General features: G+C 46.8%; 1 protein-coding gene across 1 annotated transcript in view; it reads left to right on the top strand.

The window, feature by feature from the left end:
* dnah10 (dynein axonemal heavy chain 10) overlaps positions 1-18,935 on the top strand; it is a 304,418-nt gene that overhangs the window by 230,692 nt on the left and 54,791 nt on the right. The window contains exons 56-64 of the mRNA XM_086011825.1: positions 723-884; positions 2,023-2,197; positions 9,476-9,657; positions 12,527-12,663; positions 12,830-13,047; positions 14,883-15,104; positions 16,461-16,608; positions 16,808-17,087; positions 17,763-17,992. Of these exons, the coding sequence (XP_085867951.1) occupies positions 723-884; positions 2,023-2,197; positions 9,476-9,657; positions 12,527-12,663; positions 12,830-13,047; positions 14,883-15,104; positions 16,461-16,608; positions 16,808-17,087; positions 17,763-17,992 (1,754 nt within the window). The remainder of the gene's footprint in view (positions 1-722; positions 885-2,022; positions 2,198-9,475; positions 9,658-12,526; positions 12,664-12,829; positions 13,048-14,882; positions 15,105-16,460; positions 16,609-16,807; positions 17,088-17,762; positions 17,993-18,935) is intronic.

The following is an 18,935-nucleotide window of genomic DNA, read 5'->3' as shown; positions in this document are numbered from 1 at the left end:
TCTGGCCATACTTTCACTGCTCTCATTGATGTTCTCCCTCTTTTGGATAGGTAAGAGGAGAACCAAGTGAGGGCAGTCCCACTGGGCTGGACAACAAGGACAGGTGTTGGGGGAAGATGATGCAGTTGAACGTGTCAAAGGCTGCAGACCGGTTGAGAAGGTTGAGGTGGGATAGGCACACAGCCACACATTTTAACTTTGATTAGGGCTGTTTCAATGCAGGGGTGGAAACCCGATTGGAGAGAAGCTTACAGAATTACATTTGACAAAACCTTTGCAGCTTTCTTGCTTCCAAAAAGAGCCTCTGCCGGTCTGTCTGTATCCCTGTTTCTGTCTTATTGCTCTCTGTCCCCAATCAATGGGTTCAAAGACTTCCAGCACAATGAGTGTGAGGTGTTTTTGATTGCCAGGACAGTCTAATGAATTGCTTATTATTTACAGCCTATTGAAAACCAATATCAAAACTAGCTTCTTATCATCTTAGCTACCTAGGTTCTCAGCCTTTTTTAAAAACATCTGTGACTACCCATTGCTTTTGAAAACTGAACATTAAAAGTAATGCACCATGTCCTTTCTGTGGTAAAATGGTCAGAAAATGCCAGTATCTGAGTGTGTTAAATGAGAAGCGAGAGGAACGGCTCCCATGGTGTTTGAAATATGAGATGTGTGAATGATTAACTTCAACAAATTATAATCCACTCTCCTTTGCCCTCTCCCCACAGCTCAATGTAAGCGTTTGGAGGGTGGATTAGACAAGTTAAAGGAGGCCAGTATTCAGCTAGCAGAGTTAAACTTGAAGCTTGCAGAACAAAAGATTATACTGGCAGAGAAAACAGAAGCCTGTGAAGCTCTATTGGCAGAGATTGCCATGAACACTGCTGTGGGTAAGGCCAGCTTCTTAATTACTAACTGTTAGTATTACCAGTAGCTCATTGAGGTTTTCACTAACACCATTTATCAGCACAGATCTGTGATCATTTCCAAACATACAAAATTGAGGGGCAGGAGAAGACCAACTGGTCCCACAAAATCTTAACAGCCGCGACTCTCTTTCTTTGTCCCTCACTGCAACTACGCTTCCTCTTGCAGTTGAGAGGATGGTACGACATGGGTCCCTGCCTTTATTATCACACACATTATTAGACAACAGAATGCACATATCTCAGGGCACATCATAGGAGCAGGAGTAGGCCATTCAGCCCCTCAAGCCTGTTCCACCATTCAATTAGATCATGGCTGATCTGTATCTCAACTCCATTTACCCACCTTTGCTTCATATCCCTTGATACCTTTAACCAACAAAAATCTATCAACCTTAGTCGTGGGGCTGAAGGAGATTACAGAGATAGGGAGGGGCCAGGCCATGGAGGGATTTGAAAACGAGGCACTGCTTAATCAGGAGCCAATGTAGGTTATCGAGCACAGGGGTGATGGGCGAACAGGACTTGGTGCGAGTTAATATTGTTAAAGGCTTGGGAGTAGATTTTCCCTCTTGCTGTAAAGGATTATGTAGCCTAAGAGACTTGTACAAGTAGAAAAAGGGGAATGCATAATGCTACTTCATAAATAACAACAGAAAATGCTGGAAATACTCAGCAGGCCAGGCAGCATCCATGGAGAGATAAACTACGCTCATTTAAAAAAAATGCAGACAAAAGGATGTTATATAGGCTGATTGAGCTCTGTTTATCGAGGAACTTTTTGAAGTAAATAGCTGTGATGTGTTAGCCAGTCATACTTGGGAACAGGAGGAGGCCATTCGGCCCCTCGAGCCTGTTCCGCCATTCAGTTAGATCATGGCTGAGCTGTATCTTAACTCCATCCAACCACCGCACTTATGCACTACCTGTTACTCTACCAGTAGTAAATGTTTAGTGAAGTCTAGTGCTTTTAGTTAAGCTTGTCACAGTATTTAATTCTAGTCTGTGTGTAAGCTACGCTTAAATTTGCACTAAATGCAGCGGTACTGTCGGAAGTGTAAATAAATGCTGATTTTCAGTTCCATCTACGTACATTTTTCAGCTGAGGAGAAGAAGCAGCTCGCAGAAGAGAAAGCTGCCGAGATAGAGGAACAGAATAAGGTGATAGCAGTGGAAAAGCAGGATGCAGAGAATTCCTTGGCTGAAGCTTTGCCTGCTCTGGAGGCTGCCAGAGTGGCATTGCAGAGTCTTGATAAGTCTGATGTCACTGAGATCCGGTAATTAACAGCCACCTTCATAGCTTCCATTTAAATACTCTTAAGTTATTTATTCCAATGATAATGTTTTTGTTGAAATAACGGACAGGATTGATGAGGGCAGTGCGGTTGATGTTGCGTATATGGACTTTCAAAAGGCGTTTGATAAAGTACCACAAATAGACTTGTTAGCAAAATTGAAGCTCGTGGGATTAAAGGGACAGTGGCTGCGTGGAAACAAAATTGACTAAAGGACAGAAAGCAGAGAGTAGTGGTGAATGGCTGTTTTTCAGATTGATGGGAAGTGTACAATGTTGATCCCCGGGGTCGGTATTAGGACCACTGCTCTTTTTGATATATATTAATGACCTGGACTTGGGTATACAGGGCATAATTTCAAAATTTGCAGGTGACATGAAACTTGGAAATGTAGTTAATAGTGAGGAGGATAGTAACAGACCTCAGGAGGACATAGACAGACTGGTGAAATTTGCAGACACATGGCCGATGAAATTTAACACAGAGGAGTGTGAAGTGATACATTTTGGTAGGAAGAACGAGGAGAGGCAATATTAACTAAATGGTACAATTTTAAAGGGGGTGCAGCCCGGGGGTGTATGTACACAAATCATTGAAGGTGGCAGAACAAGTTGAGAAGTCTGTTACAAAAGCATATGGGATGCTTGGCCTTATAAATAAAGGCATGGGGTCGATTTTAACTCGGGTGCGGGGAATTGTCGGGTTCCCCGAATTTCTTGTTTCCCACACGAATCTAAATGGGTGTGTGAGATTGATGCAATTTTAACTCAATTGGCCAATTGATTTCCAACGTGTGGGAACCCTTGGCAATTGAGTATTTCCTGTCAGAAAGTCGCAGAATATGACGTCATCATTGCTGCTGCATTTAAGGTCCACAGCAAGCCTTGCTGCTTCTGCAGGCTTCCAAGCTTTCCCATTATGATGGCACAGGAGCCTGCAGGAGCAATGGCCAGCAGGAGGGCAAGAGCTGCCCCAAAATTTGATGAGGCATCACTACAGGCATTGCTGGATGAGGCTAGGGCCCACAGGGAGGTCCTGTTCCCTTCTTCAGGGAGGAAGTGGCCTCCCAGCCACACCAAGGCTGTGTGGCTACAGGTGGCTGGGGAAGTCAACTCCTTGGGGCTCACACGAAGAACGTGGATTCAGTGCCGGAAAAGATTCCATGACCTTCATCGCACTGGAAAAGTAAGTATGAAGTTTCCATCACCCTCAATCTGATCCCCATTGCCTTTCCTCACCAGCACTCAGCTTTAGCAATCTCTTCCTCCACATCCCACTTGACACTGACATCCATGCACCCTTAGCCATTCCCCCTCTCTCTATGCTCACATTCACATAACTATTCCACCATGCAGCCCTCACACTCCCTCTCACTCTGATGCTTTGATCATAACTGACAACACACAGGGAGGGCCCTTGGTCTTGCAACCTTACTCCATCTTTGTCTCCTTCTAAGTATGTATGCTATGCAATCTCTACACTCACTCCTTCATTCTCACTCAACCTCCACTTGTCTCCCTCATTGCAGGAGAAGAGAGCTCACAACAAAAGAGAGTGAGCCAGGACAGGAGGAGGGCCACCCTCAATAGCCCACCTGACCCCCTGGGAGGAAGCCGTCCTTGAGATAGTCGGGGCTGATGCAGATGTGGAAGTTGGGGAAGGACAGACAGGTGCATCCCCGCAAGCTGGTGACAGAATAGTTTTCCATCTCTCTCATTGACATTGCATGAGTCGCTGATAATGATTCTGAAGCTACATCATATGGAGTTATGATCATCTGCAAAATACAATGTGCATGTAACCTTGGCATCACATCTCTAACTCTTTCCATTACTCCCCCACAGGACCATCGGGAGTCCCCGTCCCCACTGTGCAGGACGAACAGCCTGAGAATCCAGACTCCTCAGAGGAATCTGCAACCTCTGAGGGCGCAGCGTCATCAGCAATAAGTGCACCCAGCACCAGCGCAGACACACTCACCTCGGGGGCACCTTTGGGACATAGAGTAGTGTTGTCACCTGGTGTATCACAGCTCACAAGTGAGCATCAGCATATTGTGGAGACAGGGACAGCAGTGGAGAGTCCTCGTCGGAGGGTGCAGGATTCTGCCAGCTCAGCTCAGCTGCATGTCGACCCTCTGCTTCTGGGTCCATCCATAAGATCAGAGGTGATGGAACTCCAGGCACAGATGCAGGAGTCTCTGGCAGGTTTTGTCTCTAGGGTCGCTGCGAGTGTGGAGCGAATGGAGGAGTCCATAACGAACATGAGCAGAGCCTTTGTGGAGTCATTGGCGCATGAACGCATCAACACGGAAAGGATGGCTACCTACGTGGAAATGATTGCTGCCTCCGTGGTAAGGCTGGCTACGGTAGAGGAGAGGATGGCTACGGTAGAGGAGAGGAGGGCTACGGTAGAGGAGAGGAGGGCTACAGCCATGGAGGTGGTTAGTCACCAGGGTATGGAAAACATGGTGAGTGTTCAGAATAGAATGACATCTCTTGAGGAGCGATGGGCATCTATTGAACAGAGAAACCAGACCTTCATGGAAGTCCTTCTGAGTAGGACTGCCATTGCAGATACAGGTCCCCATGGCCCCCCTGATGTGCAGCAAGGTGCTCTCAAGCCACTTGCAGGCACTGAGGGGGACCTGACCCATGAGAGGGAGGTTGGTGGCAGACCTCAAGGAAGTGGGGGCTCCTCTCCAAGCGCTCACACTTCCATGCCACTGCAGAGCCCTCGGTCAGAGCCCCGCCGGAGTCCACACCCAAGTGAGATAGACGTCTGAACTCCTGCACAGCCGCAGGAGCAGCAGACTGCTGACGAGCCCTCACAGGCTCGCCACCCCAGAGGATGCCCGCCAAAGGTGTCTAGACAGGAGCAGCAGGAAAGTGAGCAAGGGGCCTCCACATCTGCTGAAGCCACAGGGGAACCACTACGTAGGAGCACATGTAAGAGGAAAATAAAGCACAAATAGTCACAAGGGTAGTCACTTGGGTGAAATGTGTATTTTGTAAAATCCCATCAGTTGGTTGTTTTCCATAAAAATTCTGATGGCAACTGCTACAGTTCTGGCGTGTGTCATTTCGCGAATGGGGCTTTCACATTGAGGGCTTAGGATTACTTGCAGTTGTCAGGATGCTGGTCAAATAGCTAGGAATCCACAGGGTTTGGCCATTGTCGATGCTCAGGTAAGAAGCAGCAAGGCTAAAGTGTTTGATGTACTAGGCTAAGCAAATCTGGCCAGGATGAGTGTGTTCCTTGCATCCTGGGCAGCAATGTTCTCGCGTAATGCTGCCACTGGTTGATGGTCCTCTGCGAGATGCTCGTTTTCGCCCTCCTCCACCACCACCGCCGCCGCCACCAGTTTGCTCGATAATGGATCTGATGGAAATGTGGCTGGAGTTGTAGCGCTCCTCAGCTTCGTTGGCTGGCCTCCTCAATGGCGTCATTAGCCAAGCCAAGTACTCTCCAAGTAGCCATCCGTGAAGTTGGTCTGGCAGCCTGAATAGCGGAGGCACACTAGACTGGCACAGTATGAAGGAGTCATGGCAACTGCCAGGGTAATTGGCACAAACATGCAAAATCTCCTTCTTGTGGTCACACACAAGCTGAACGTTAAGGGAGTGGAAGCCTTTGCAGGTGACAAAAATACCTGGATTGCGATGGGGTGCCCTAAGGGCCACATGTGTGCAGTCAATGACGCCCTGCACCCTTGGAAAGTCTGCCAGATTAGCTAATCCAACCGCTCGCGCCGTCACACTTGCGCAATCCTTGGTGAAATGGATGTGATTGTGCGCGAGGGCAAAGAGGCCATCGGTTACCTGCGCGATGCAAGTGTGTGCGGCCGCCTGGGAAATGCCGCTGATGTCTGCTGATGATCCCTGGAATGAGCCTGAGGCAAAAAATTTGAGTGCGGTGGTGACTTTGATGGCCACTGGTAAGGAATGTCCACCTGGTCCTCTGGGCAGCAGGTCTTGCCGTATCATTGCGCAGATATCAGTCACTACCTGTCGCGAAAGTTGGAGCTGCCTTTGGCACTGCTGCTCAGTCATGTTGAGGTAGCTGACCCTGTGTCTGTAGACCCTGTTTGGGGAGTATCTCCTGCGCCGACGGGCTTCCATGCGCTGGCCCCTTCTGGCCTGTGCTGCCTCCGGTGGGTGAGCAGGAGCCTGTTGCTCCTGCTGCTGTTGCTGGTGCTGCTGTTGTTCCTGGTTCTGCTGCTGCCACGCCTGGTGCTGGAGCTCCTCTAATGCCAAGAAGGGAAGGAAAAAAAGGCCTCCCATGCTTCTGGTGGATGCCTCAGTTGAGGAAGCGCTGAGTGAGGGTGGCGAGAGGGGTTTTGCAGGAGTTCACACTGGAGAAGTGTGTGAGGCTCCAACCTTCCACAGGTGTGGTTAAGCCTGGTAAAAGTTGCCCCAGGCCTGAACCAACAAGCTCCTGCCACCTGCAAATGATGACTGATGAAACCTCCTCTTTAATGGTGGACCTGCAGCTGATAGTCAGCAGGCAAATAGTGCTCACGCCAGGTTTCACAGGCGAGATTCCCACCAGGCGTGTTTTATGTGGGGAAAAAGGTTAAACTTGCAAGGGCCTGTTAAAATGGCATTATAAAGGCCAATTATTGCTGATTAAGGGCCCTAAAGACCAGTCCCGCCTGTTGGAGGCGGGACTGATTCGGGACCATCAGACACACCTGGGTTAAAATGGCTAGGTGTCGGGAACCAGGCGGGGGGGGGTCCCGACCCCCAGTTTTTGCGATTTTTAACTCCCCACATGCCTCAAAGCCTGCCTGACAGCTGAGTTAAAATTGACCCCATAGAGTACAAAAGCAAGGAAGTTATGCTAAACCTTTATAAGACACTAGTTCAGCCCCAGCTGGAGTATTGTGTCCAATTCTGGGCACCACACTTTAGGAAGGATGTCAAGACCTTGGAGAGGGTGGAGAGGAGATTTACTAGAATGGTACCAGGGATGAGGGATTTCAATTACATGGAGAGACTAGAGAAGCTGGGATTGTTCTCTTTAGAGCAGTAAAGGTTAAGGGGAGATTTAATAGAGGCGTTCAAAATCACAAAGGGTTTTTATAAAGTAAATAAGGAGAAGCTGTTTCTACTAGCAGAAGGGTCGGTAACCAGAGGACACAGATTTAAGATAATTGGCAAAAGAGCCAGAAGGGAGATGAGAAGAAAACATTTTTTTACGCAACGAGTTATTATGATCTGGAACGCATTGCCTGGAAGGGCGGTGGAAGCAGATTCAATAGTAATTTTCAAAAGTGAATTGGATAAATACTCGAAGGGGAGAAAATTGCAGGGCCATGGGGGAAAGAGCAGGGGAGTGGGACTAATTGGAGAGCTCTTTCAAAGAGCCGGCACAGGCACGATGGGCTGAAAGGCCTCCTCCTGTGCTATAAGATTCTATGATTCTAAGACGGCTGCAGGTATAGAATTAATTGAGGTGTTTAAAATTGAGATAGATCCTTACGTGGTAATTGAGGATATTAAGGGATCTAGAAAGACAGCAGGAAATTGGGATTAAATAGTAGAGCTGCCATGGTGAACAAAATGGTTGTGCAATGGAGCAGACTTGACAGGCCAAATGGCCTGCTCCTGTTTCCTGACTCCCTATAAGGCAGGTTCGTGATCTCAGTCATAATATGGGCCAAGAGGGGATGTCATCAGTTCAGGCAGCCTAGGACGATTTTTATATTGGTTTGTGGCCAAATCAAAAGCATCGCTGGTGGAGGCCGAGCCTGTTTCCTACCTGGCCCTGAGTGACTGAGGGAAGGGAACAAAAAAAGGGGTAAAATACATTTAAAATAAAAAAATGCTGCCTTCAACGCAGCAAGGCTTCTTTGGCAGCACCTCCCAAACCCGCGACCTCTACCACCTAGAAGGACAAGGGCAGCAGGCACATGGGAACACCATCCAACTCACACACTTGGAAATATATTGCCATTCCTTCGTAGGCGCTGGGTCAAAATCCTGGAACTCCGTCCCTAACAGCAGCGTGGGAGCACCTTCACCACACGGACTGCAGCGGTTCAAGAAGGTGGCTCACCACCACCTTCTCGAGGGCAATTAGTGATGGGCAATAAATGCCGGCCTTGCTGTATCCAAAACCTTTGACCTTTCTGGACAGTAAATGGAAATAGAGTTCATGAACTATCTGTCCACTGCTGCTGTTTGTCTCTGGTATATGCCGTCATTAATTTCTATCCGTCTCTCTCTCTCTCTCTATATATATATTTATAAACTCACGAGCCATACTTGGTATTGCAAAAGCTTTTCTTGTATTAATATCAATATGGCTTTTAAGAGCAGACCCCATTTGTGATTTCTTCCCACGGTAAGCATATCGATCTTACTCGGAGTCAGACACCTGCAGTATGTGATAAATAATGATTGTTTAGCTGTACTTCCTCATCCATGCCTTTGTTACCTCTAGACTTGACTACTCTAACGCACTCCTGGCTGGCCTCCCACGTTACACCCTACGTAAACTTGAGGTCATCCAAAACTCGCTGACCATGTCCTAACTCGCACCAAGTCCCGTTCACCCATCACCCCAGTGCTTGCTGACCTACATTGGCTCCCGGTTAAGCAGCGCCTCGATTTTTAAAATTCTCATCCTTGTTTTCAAATCCCTCCATGGTCTCTCCCCTTCCTGTCTCTGTAACCTCCTTCAGCCCCACAACACCCCGAGATATCTGCGCTCCTCTAATTCTGCCCTCTTGAGTATCCCTGATTATAATCGCTCGACCATTGGTGGCCGTGCCCTCTGTTGCCCAGACCCTAAGCTCTGGAATTCCCTCCCTAAACCTCTCCACCTCGCTACCTCTCTTTCCTCCTTTAAGACGCTCCTTAAAACCTACCTCTTTGACCAAGCTTTTGGTCACCTGCCCTCATTTATCCTTATGTGGCTCGGTGTCAAATTTTTTGTCTTAAAATATTCCTGTGCAGCGCCTTGGGACATTTTACTACGTTAAAGGCGCTATATAAATACAAGTTGTTGTTGTTGTACTAAATATATGTGACGTGGAGGATGTGAGGTCAGTGCAAAGTGCATTTCCCCAACAGCACGCAAGAAAGCAAGGCACTGATGTTAACTTTACTTTTAAATAATAAATCTGCACTTCTCAATTAAAAAGGTGGGGTTATTGTTAGAATGTATCTCATTTTAAGTGATCGAATAGAATATGTTGGTGAGTATTATTTTATTGCACCATTTAATAATTTTTCTGTCTTTTTAAATAAAAAGATCATTTGCAAAGCCTCCTAGACAAGTGCAAACTGTTTGTGAATGTATCCTTATCATGCGAGGATATAAAGAGATCAACTGGAAATCAGCCAAAGGCATGATGTCAGAGGCAAATTTCCTGAAATCCCTGATGGAAATGGACTGTGATGCTATCGGGCAGAATCAAGTCAAGACCGTCAAAGGTAAATGCTTGAATGAGAATTCAAACTGTTTTCATTATCGACAGGGGGTGCACTAACTTTAACAATCGGCAATCATGGGATATTGCTTGTTAATGGCCGTGACGTTGTGCAGCTCATGAGCCCATGGTTACTGCGGGCATTGCGCCCTCTGCTAACTCTACTAATGTATGTGGGGTCAGTTGGAGGGCATGGAGTCAGTGGGTGCCCACGTCACTAGGCACAGCCAGAAACTCCCAACACCTGAAGTCTGGGGTGGTGGGTGATTCTGCACCCCTTTGGTCCTATTTGTAATAAAGAATATTGAGGAAAATACATTACTTGATTTAAAGGGATCCAGCCTGCTTCCCTGGATAGCCTCCCCACCCCCTCCGTTCGGCCCACTTTTTTAAATTAATGCTCAGGATGTGGGCGTTGCTGGCAAGGCCGGCATTTATTGCCCACCCCTAATGGTTTGATACAACTAAGGGGGTTTGCTGGGTCACTTCAGAGGGCAGTTAAGAGTCAACCACGTTGGTGTGGGACTGGAGTCACCTATAGGCCCAGACCGGGTAAGGACGGCAGGTTTCCTTCCCGAAAGGACACTAGTGAACCCGTTGGGTTTTTATGACAATCCAACAGTTTCATGGTCACTCTCACTGAGACCAGCTTTTTATTTCCAGAATTTTGTACTGAATTCAAATTCTCAAACTGCCGTGGGGGGATTTGAACTCTCATTCTCAGGATTACCAGTCCAGGTCGCTGGATTACCAGTCCAGGTTGCTGGATTACCAGTCCAGGTCGCTGGATTTTTTTAAAAATTCGTTTTATGGGATGTGGGCATCGCTGGCAAGGCCAGCATTTATTGCCCTTGAGAAGGTGGTGGTGAACCGCTGCAGTCCGTGTGGTGAAGGTACTTCCAACAGGGCTGTTAGGTAGGGAGTTCCAGGATTTTGACCCAGCGACGATGAAGGACTGGCGCTGTACTTCTAAGTCAGGATGGTGTGGAACTTGGAGGTGGTGCTGTTCCCATGCGCCTGCTGCCCTTGTCCTTCTAGGTGGAAGAGGTCGCGGGTTTGGGAGGTGCTTCCGAAGAAGCCTTGGCGAGTTGCTGCAGTGCATCTTGTAGATGGTACACACTGCAGCCACGGTATGTCAGTAGTGGAGGGAGTGAATGTTTAAGGTGGTGGATGAGGTGCCAATCAAGTGGGTGGCTTTGTCCTGGGTGGTGTTGAGCTTCTTGAGTGTTGTTGCAGCTGCACTCATCCAGGCAAGTGGGGAGTATTCCATCACACTTCTGACTTGTGCCTTGTAGATGATTGGTGTTGGGGAGTCAGGAGGTGAGACACTCGCTGCAGAATACCCTGCCTCTGGCCTGCTCTTGCTGCCACAATATTTATGTGGCTGGTCCAGTTAAGTTTCTGGTCAATGGTGACCCCCCAGGATGTTGATGATGGTGGATTCAGCGATGGTAATGCCGTTGATTGTCATGGGGCAGTGGTTAGACTCTCGCTTGTTGGAGATAGTCATTGCCCGGCACTTGTGTGGCGCGAATGTTACCTGTCACTTATCAGCCCAAGCCTGAACGTCGTCCAGGTCTTGTTGCATGCGGGCATGGACTGCTTCATTATCTGAGGAGTTGTGAAGTCATCAGCGGACATCCCCATTTCTGACCTTATGTTGGAGGGAAGGTCATTGAAGCAGCTGAAGATGGTTGGGCCGAGGACACTGCCCTGAGGAACTCCTGCAGCGATGTCCTGGGGCTGTGATGATTGACCTTCAACCACCACAACCATCTTCCTTTGTGCTAGGTATGACTCCAGCCAGTGGAGAGTTTTCCCCCCCGATTCCCATTGACATCAGTTTTACTGGGGCTCCTTGATGCCACACTTGGTCAAATGCTGCCTTGATGTCAAGGGCAGTCACTCTCACCTCACCTCTGGAATTCAGCTCCTTTCTCCATATTTGGACCAAGGCTGTAATGAGGTCGGGAGCTGAGTGGTCTTGGCAGAACCCAAACTGGGCATCAGTGAGCAGGTTATTAGTGAGTAAGTGCTGCTTGATAGCACTTTCGATGAAACCTTCCATCACTTTGCTGATGATAGAGAGTAGACTGATGGGGCGCTAATTGGCTGGATTGGATTTGTCCTGCTTTTTGTGGACAAGACATACCTGGGCAGTTTTCCACATTGTCGGATAGATGCCAGTGTTGTACTGGAACAGCTTGGCTAGAGGCGCGGCTAGTTCTGGAGTACAAGTCTTCAGCATGATAGCCGGGGTGTTGCCGGGGCCCACAGCCTTTGCTGTATCCAGTGCGCTCAGCCGTTTCTTGATATCACGTGGAGTGAATCGAATTGGCTGAAGACTGGCTTCTGTGATGGTGGGGTCCTGAGGAGTAGGCCGATATGGATCATCCACTCGGCACTTCTGATTACTAGACCAGGTCTCTGGATTACTAGTCCAGTAACAACCACTACACTTTTGCCCTTCTGGCAGCTGGGACAGCTTCTCTCACTGAGCGTGCACTAATGCAGAGTCCCACTGAGGTGTGGGAGCCAGGCACCCCCAGTGTAGGGAGTCCCTGCCTCATAGTGTTGAGTATCTTTGGCGTAGATGAAGGTGCTGCTCAGAGAAGCCCTCTCCCCAACCCCCCCACGCCCCACCCCCCATCTTCTCCCAGAAACTCCCGGCAGAGGACAGGATCCAGTGTATCCGGGTCCCGGCACATTTCCAGGCTCCCCCACTGCACTCCCAGTGGTGTTACAGTTGGAATGCCTATTGTGTAACAGACTTTTTACAGTGTGAAGGAAAGATGTGCCGTAGGAATATCACAGTTCAGCTATTAATGAAGAAATATGTCAGATTGTTTAATGAATAGTGTATCTGTTTGTAGGTTTTCTCAAGAGTCTGAGCACCTCACTGGATGAAATGCAGGCCATCAGTAGAGCAGGAGCTGGAATGTTGAAGTTTGTGGAGGCTGTTATGGGCTACTGTGATGTGGCCAGAGAAATCAAACCAAAACGAGAAAAGGCATGTATCACTCTCGGCAAAGGATGTGTCATTGTGCTTTCTGCAATCATACATTTCTTTTACATTTATGACCTTTTGGCAGCCAGATTTAATTTTTCTCCCCTTGCAAGTTGATCTGTGAGACCTAGAATGAAAGTTCAACTGAACGTATTCGTTCTTTCTGTAGGTAGCCAGGTTAGAACGCAATTACTATCAAAGCAAACGTGATCTGGAGAAGATCCAGGCAGAGTTGGCAGCTATACAGAGGGAGCTTCAAGCGTTGAGCGACCGGTACGAGGCTGCGATGAGAGAAAAGCAGCAACTGCAAGAAGAAGCAGAAATCATGGAACGCCGACTGGTGGCAGCAGACAAGCTCATCTCTGGATTGGGTTCTGAAAACATTCGGTGCGTTCTCTCGGCAAATGTTCAACCCATCAAAAATAGCGGGTGTAAATTGGTCTCGGCTGGTAGGGTAAAATGGGCGATAGCGAATCAGTAGCCTGTTTTACATGTTGCCTAACTTTCTTTTCCATTGAAGTCAGTGGTAACAAACATCAGGCGGGGTGTGAAACGGGCTATTGACCAGCTATCGGCAAAGACCTATTTCACCCCCATATAGTTTGTGCTTATCTGTATTTCCTGATTGGGTGTTGAGTGCCCGAGCATTACAGGATTGGGTTTTTGGATAAAGGAGCAGCTTGAACTGCTTTTCTGCTTTGCTGTCCAGCGTTGGCTTTGGTGACCTCACTGGGTTCACGAGGACCTGCCCTCACCTTCCTCCTCTTTGATGTGACATTTGAGAGAGTCTATTTTAACACTGAGCTATTTGAATTGTGTTAAAATGTGGGATAATGTTTCATTATGTAACAGAGATCATTCTTTACACATCACTCCTGCACAGTATACAAGTTCTAGATTATACACATCTATTCTTGTGGTATGTTGACATTGATGAGGCAGTATTTATTGCTCATCCCTTGCTGCCCTGATGGCATTAATAGTCACTACAAAGTTCATTAATATGAAGGAAACTGGACTGACCTATATGCAATGACCCAGGCATCGTTTCAGGGTAGGACTACGGCAGTCCCTGCAAAGTCCCCCTCACCAACATCTGGGGCTGGTGCCCCAGTTGGGAGAGCTGTCTCACAGACTAGTTAAGCAGCAGCGTGACATAGTCATACTCACAGGGCATATCTCTCAGCCAACAACCCAGACTGCTCCGTCACCATCCCCAGGTAGGCGCTGTTCCACCGACAGAGGCAGGAGTACAATAATATCCAGTTGGGTGGGAGTGGCCCTGGAAGTCCTCAACATTGACTCCGGAGCTCATGGCTTCAGGTCAAACAAGGTCATGGAAACCTGCTCATCAGCACATACCGCCCTCCCTCAGCTGATGAATCAGTACTCCCCCATGTTGAACACCACTTGCAGGAAGCTCTGAGGGAAGAAAAGGCACAGAATGTACTCTGGGTGGGGTACTTAAATGTCTTGGTGGTACAGCTGCTGGCCAAGTCCTGAAAGACATGGCTGCCAGACTGAGCCTGTGTCAGGTGGTGAGGGAACCACCTCATCCTCACCAGCCTACCCGATGAAACACCTGTCCATAAGAGCATTGGTAGAGAAGTCCTTGTAAAGACAGAGGCGCTGAATTTCCATGGACTTTCTGCTGTTCTTGTGATAAACAGCACCTACAAACCCTCTTCACTGTGCTTTGTAACACACTCTTGAAGGACTGTTCTTTTAGATGTTTGTATGATTTCAGAAATAATACTAATAATAGTCAAGGAAAATCTATTCAAAGAAGGAAATAACTTGCATTTATTTGGCATTTTGCATGGCCTTGGAACATCCCAAAGCGCTTAACAGCCAGTGAATTAATTTTGCAGTGCAGTCACTGTTGCTAATGTAAGCAAACACCACAGCCAATTTGTGTAGAGCAAGGTACCACAGACAGCAATGAGGTCAGTGAGCAGTTGATCTGTTTTGGGTAGTATTGGTTGAAGGATAAAGAGTTATGTTCGTTCAGGAAATGGAAAGTAGTTCAATTGGCACACCTTAATTTAGCAAATGATTGCTCTCTAATATAAATTGAAATTCACATATCAAAGTCAGTTTTCAGTGTCGATTATAATCCCTTGTTAAGACTGAGCTAAAATATTTCATTAAACATGGTGTACAGAAATCCCGCTGTCTCAGCGTAATGAAAAAGGCATTCATCTTCAATTTCCCCCAAACAGATGGACAAAGGACTTGGAGGATCTAAAGATACGTAGAGTGAGATTACTTGGAGACTGTCTGATTTGTGCTGCTTTTCTGAGCTATGAGGGAGCCTTCAGCTCCGAGTTCCGCAATGAAATGATTTACAATGAATGGCAGAATGATGTACTGAAACGTGAAATTCCATTGAGTCAACCATTTCGTTTGGAAAACTTGCTTACGGATGAAGTTGAAATCAGCAGGTCTGTGCATAATAGTACAAATATAGTTATATTACTGCTTGAAAATGGCATACTTCTGTTATCAAATGATGCACCTGTACCTGAAAGCTACACGTTTACACCTGGTGTAATGATTGGAGTCAATTTTCCTCTTCCAATTGTGATCTCATAACAAAGATTGAAAGACTTGCATTTATATAGCGCCTTTCACAACCTCAGGATGTTCCAGGTGCTTTACAGCCAATTAAGTAGTTTTTAAATGTAAAATATAATGGTTGGATAATTTACACATGATTCTGTTTCCTGTGCAGTTCAGAATTGCACTCTCAAAACCTGTGCAAGTATAACATGGGACCTGCAGGCTCGTGCCTGACTGTCTGAAGACAGAACCTGACTTCTGGTTACCACTTGAATAAAGGAAAGGGTGCAGGAAAGCAGTTCTGAGCTGTTGCAGCAATCAGGACAATAACTGGACCTGTTCTACCTCCTGCCACAAACTCTGCTTCTGATTTTATCTTCCTCCCTGGCCACTGTCTGAGGCTGAACCAGACCATTCGTAATCTCGGTTTGACCCTGAGCTGATTTTTAAACTCCATAACACTGTTTATTTCCATCTCTGCAACATTGCCTGCCTCTGCCCCTATCTCAGTCCCACAGCCATTCAAACCCATATCCGTGCTTTAGCCAGCTCCAGTCTTCACCACTTCAATGCTCTCCTTGCTGGTCTCGCAATCTTCATCCTCCATTAACTCCAACTTGTCCAAAACTGTGGCCCATGTATGCGATCTCGCACTGTCCCAGCTCCCACCATCACCCCATCCTACTGGCCTACACTATCTCCTGGTCCCCAACACTTCACATTTAAGAATGTTCTGCCATCTCAGGCCTACTCTTCGATACTCCCGAATTAAACCCCTCCAAATCTCTTTCCACCTTCAAAAACCTCCTAACAACAATGCAGAGAAGTTATTGAGAACAATTTGATTGGTCTTTTTGTAGCACTTGTTGCTTTGTGATTGGTTGATTTGAAAAAGAAGCTGGTGGGATTTGATAGCTTCGTTTCCCACTGATTACGTGATCTTCATTGGTACGATCTGCTACTTTACATTTAGTCATTGGATATTTGATCGGCACCAACAGCTGAGTGATGATTTGAGCCACTCATCAGTGTCTTTGCTGCTTTTAGAGATGTGGCGCGCTGAGGACCAACACTTTCCAAGTGAGGCCACACTTTCAGACATGACGTCTTTGAAAGATGTGATGTGACGGATACGCACGAGCTTTCTGTTATATAGAAAATATTTAATATAGAAGAATCAGGCTGGCTAGCCTTTATTTTGCAGATTTAAGATTTATATTTTATTCTTGTGGATTCAGGTGGGGCTCAGAAGGCCTGCCACCCGATGAACTCTCTGTTCAGAATGGCATCCTTACAACGCAAGCTAGTCGTTTCCCACTGTGTATCGATCCTCAGCAGCAGGCCTTAAACTGGGTGAAGAGAAAGGAGGCAAAAACCAATTTGAAGGTAAGGTTGAGGTTTCTGGCCAAACACACTTAGCCACACACCCACCTTGTGTATGTTATTGATATCAGTGATGCCTTTCAGTCTAGTATATAGTTCACTACTGAATTATTCCATTACAGATCTTAAGTAGCCTTTTAAAAAAAAATAATAATGTACAAGGAAATGTGATAAATGGTATTTGGTGTTTGATCTCTTCCAGATCTCTTCATTTAATGATCCTGATTTCCTGAAACAATTAGAGATGGCCATCAGGTATGGATTTCCCTTCCTGTTCCAAGATGTGGATGAGTACATTGATCCAGTGATTGATAATGTCTTGGAAAAGAACATCGAAGGACAACAAGGGCGGTATTTCATTGTGCTCGGTGACAAGGAGGTCGATTATGATCCTAACTTCAAAATGTACCTCAACACGAAGCTGGCGAACCCCAAGTACCAGCCTGCGGTTTTTGGGAAATCCATGGTGATAAACTACACTGGTAAATTCTAACGCAGTCCCCCTCAAAAACCCGCGTCATGTGTACGCGACAGCAAATTTAACAAAATGTAGCCTAGAAATTCTTTCACTGGAGTGTGTGAGACATCTGCTCCTTGGTCAAGCTTTTATTCTCCGCCAGTGATCATATGATAAAGAATACAGGTGTTTAAAAGTTTGTTCTTGGGATGTGGACGTCGCTGGCAAGGCCGCATTTATTGCCGATCCCTAGTTGCCCTCGAGAAAGTGGTGGTGGGCCGCCTTCTTGAACCGCAGCAGTCCTTGTGGTGAAGGTGCTCCCATTATGGTGTTTGGTAGGGAGTTCCAGGATATTGACCTAGTGAGTATCCAGGAACAGCGATATATGTCCAAGTCGGAATGGTGTGCGACTTGGAAGTGATGATGTTCCCATGATGTTGCTGCTCTTGTCTTACTTCGTGGTAGAGTTTGCAGCACTGGGATATGCTGGGGCCCTAGTAACCACCTAGATTTAATGGTAATCTGTTATGTTTAATTGGCACTTCTAAACATCAAATGCTAAAATCATAGACACCTTATTGCTTTTTGCTTAGAACAAAAATAATGAGCAATAATATTTTTAGATGCAATTTATGTTTTGATCAGATATTAGAGTAATATAGGTTAAAATAAGAATTGCTGAATTTCTTTCTTTCTGCAGTGACGTTAAGTGGCCTGGAAGACCAGCTCCTGAGTGTTATTGTGGCCTTTGAGCGGAAAGAACTTGAGGAACAGAGGGAGCGTTTGATCAAGGAGACCAGCGAGAACAAGAAACTGCTGAAGGATCTCGAGGATTCTCTTCTACGTGAACTGGCAACTTCCACTGGAAACATGCTGGACAATGTCGAACTTGTGGAAACTCTGGAAGAGACCAAGACTAAAGCTACTGAGGTAAATGGATTACAGGCGAGGTTAATCATCGTTTTATTTAGATGGCAGTGCACTGTGTTGTTGCCGACCAGCCCCCCCCCCACCGTCCTTTGCCATCGGGTGGCTGTAAATGCCCATAATCCATCTCCTGCAGCATTCCTAAACACAGGGAGGGAAGGAGGAAAATTGGATTAGCTGGGTGCATGGAATCTTGTTCCTTTGAAAAAAACTGTGTCTCTTGAAATCTACTGTGCATTTTAAATGTTATCCTAGTAACATAAGAACATAAGAAATAGGAGCAGGAGTCGGCCATTCGGCCCCTCGAGCCTGCTCCGCCATTCAATAAGATCATGGCTGATCATCGACCTCAACTCCACTTTCCTGCCCGATCTCCATATCCCTTGATTCCCCTAGAATCCAAAAATCTATCGATCTCAGCCTTGAATATACTCAAAGACTCTGGGGCAGAGAATTCCAAAGATTCACAACCTTCTGTGTGAAGAAATTCTTCCTCATCTCGGTCTTAAATGGCCTACCCCTTATCCTGAGACTATGTCCCCTAGTTCTAGACACTCCAGCCAGGGGAAACAACCTCTCAGCATCTACCCTGTCAATCCTCTTCAGAATCTTGTATGTTTCAATGAGATCACCTCTCATTCTTCTAAACGCCAGAGAGTATCGGCCCATTCTACACAATCTCTCATCATAGGACAGCCCTCTCATCCCAGGAATCAATCTAGCGAACCTTCGTTGCACTGCCTCCAAGGCAAGTATATCCTTAGATAAGGAGACTAAAACTGTGCGCAGTACTCCAGGTGTGGTCTCACCAAGGCCCTGTACAATTGTAGCAAGACTTCCTTACTCTTATACTCCAACCCCCTTGCAATAAAGGCCAACATGCCATTTGCCTTCCTTATTGCTTGCTGTACCTGCATACTAGTTTTCTGTGTTTCTTGCACGAGGA

The sequence above is a fragment of the Somniosus microcephalus genome, chromosome 19 (genome assembly GCF_052327205.1).
Source record: "Somniosus microcephalus isolate GS21.2 chromosome 19, FLI_Smic_1.0, whole genome shotgun sequence".
In the NCBI taxonomy this organism is placed as follows: domain Eukaryota; kingdom Metazoa; phylum Chordata; class Chondrichthyes; order Squaliformes; family Somniosidae; genus Somniosus; species Somniosus microcephalus.
The sequence above is the reverse complement of the archived record's forward strand: the minus strand, read 5'-3'. Positions and strand labels throughout refer to the sequence as shown.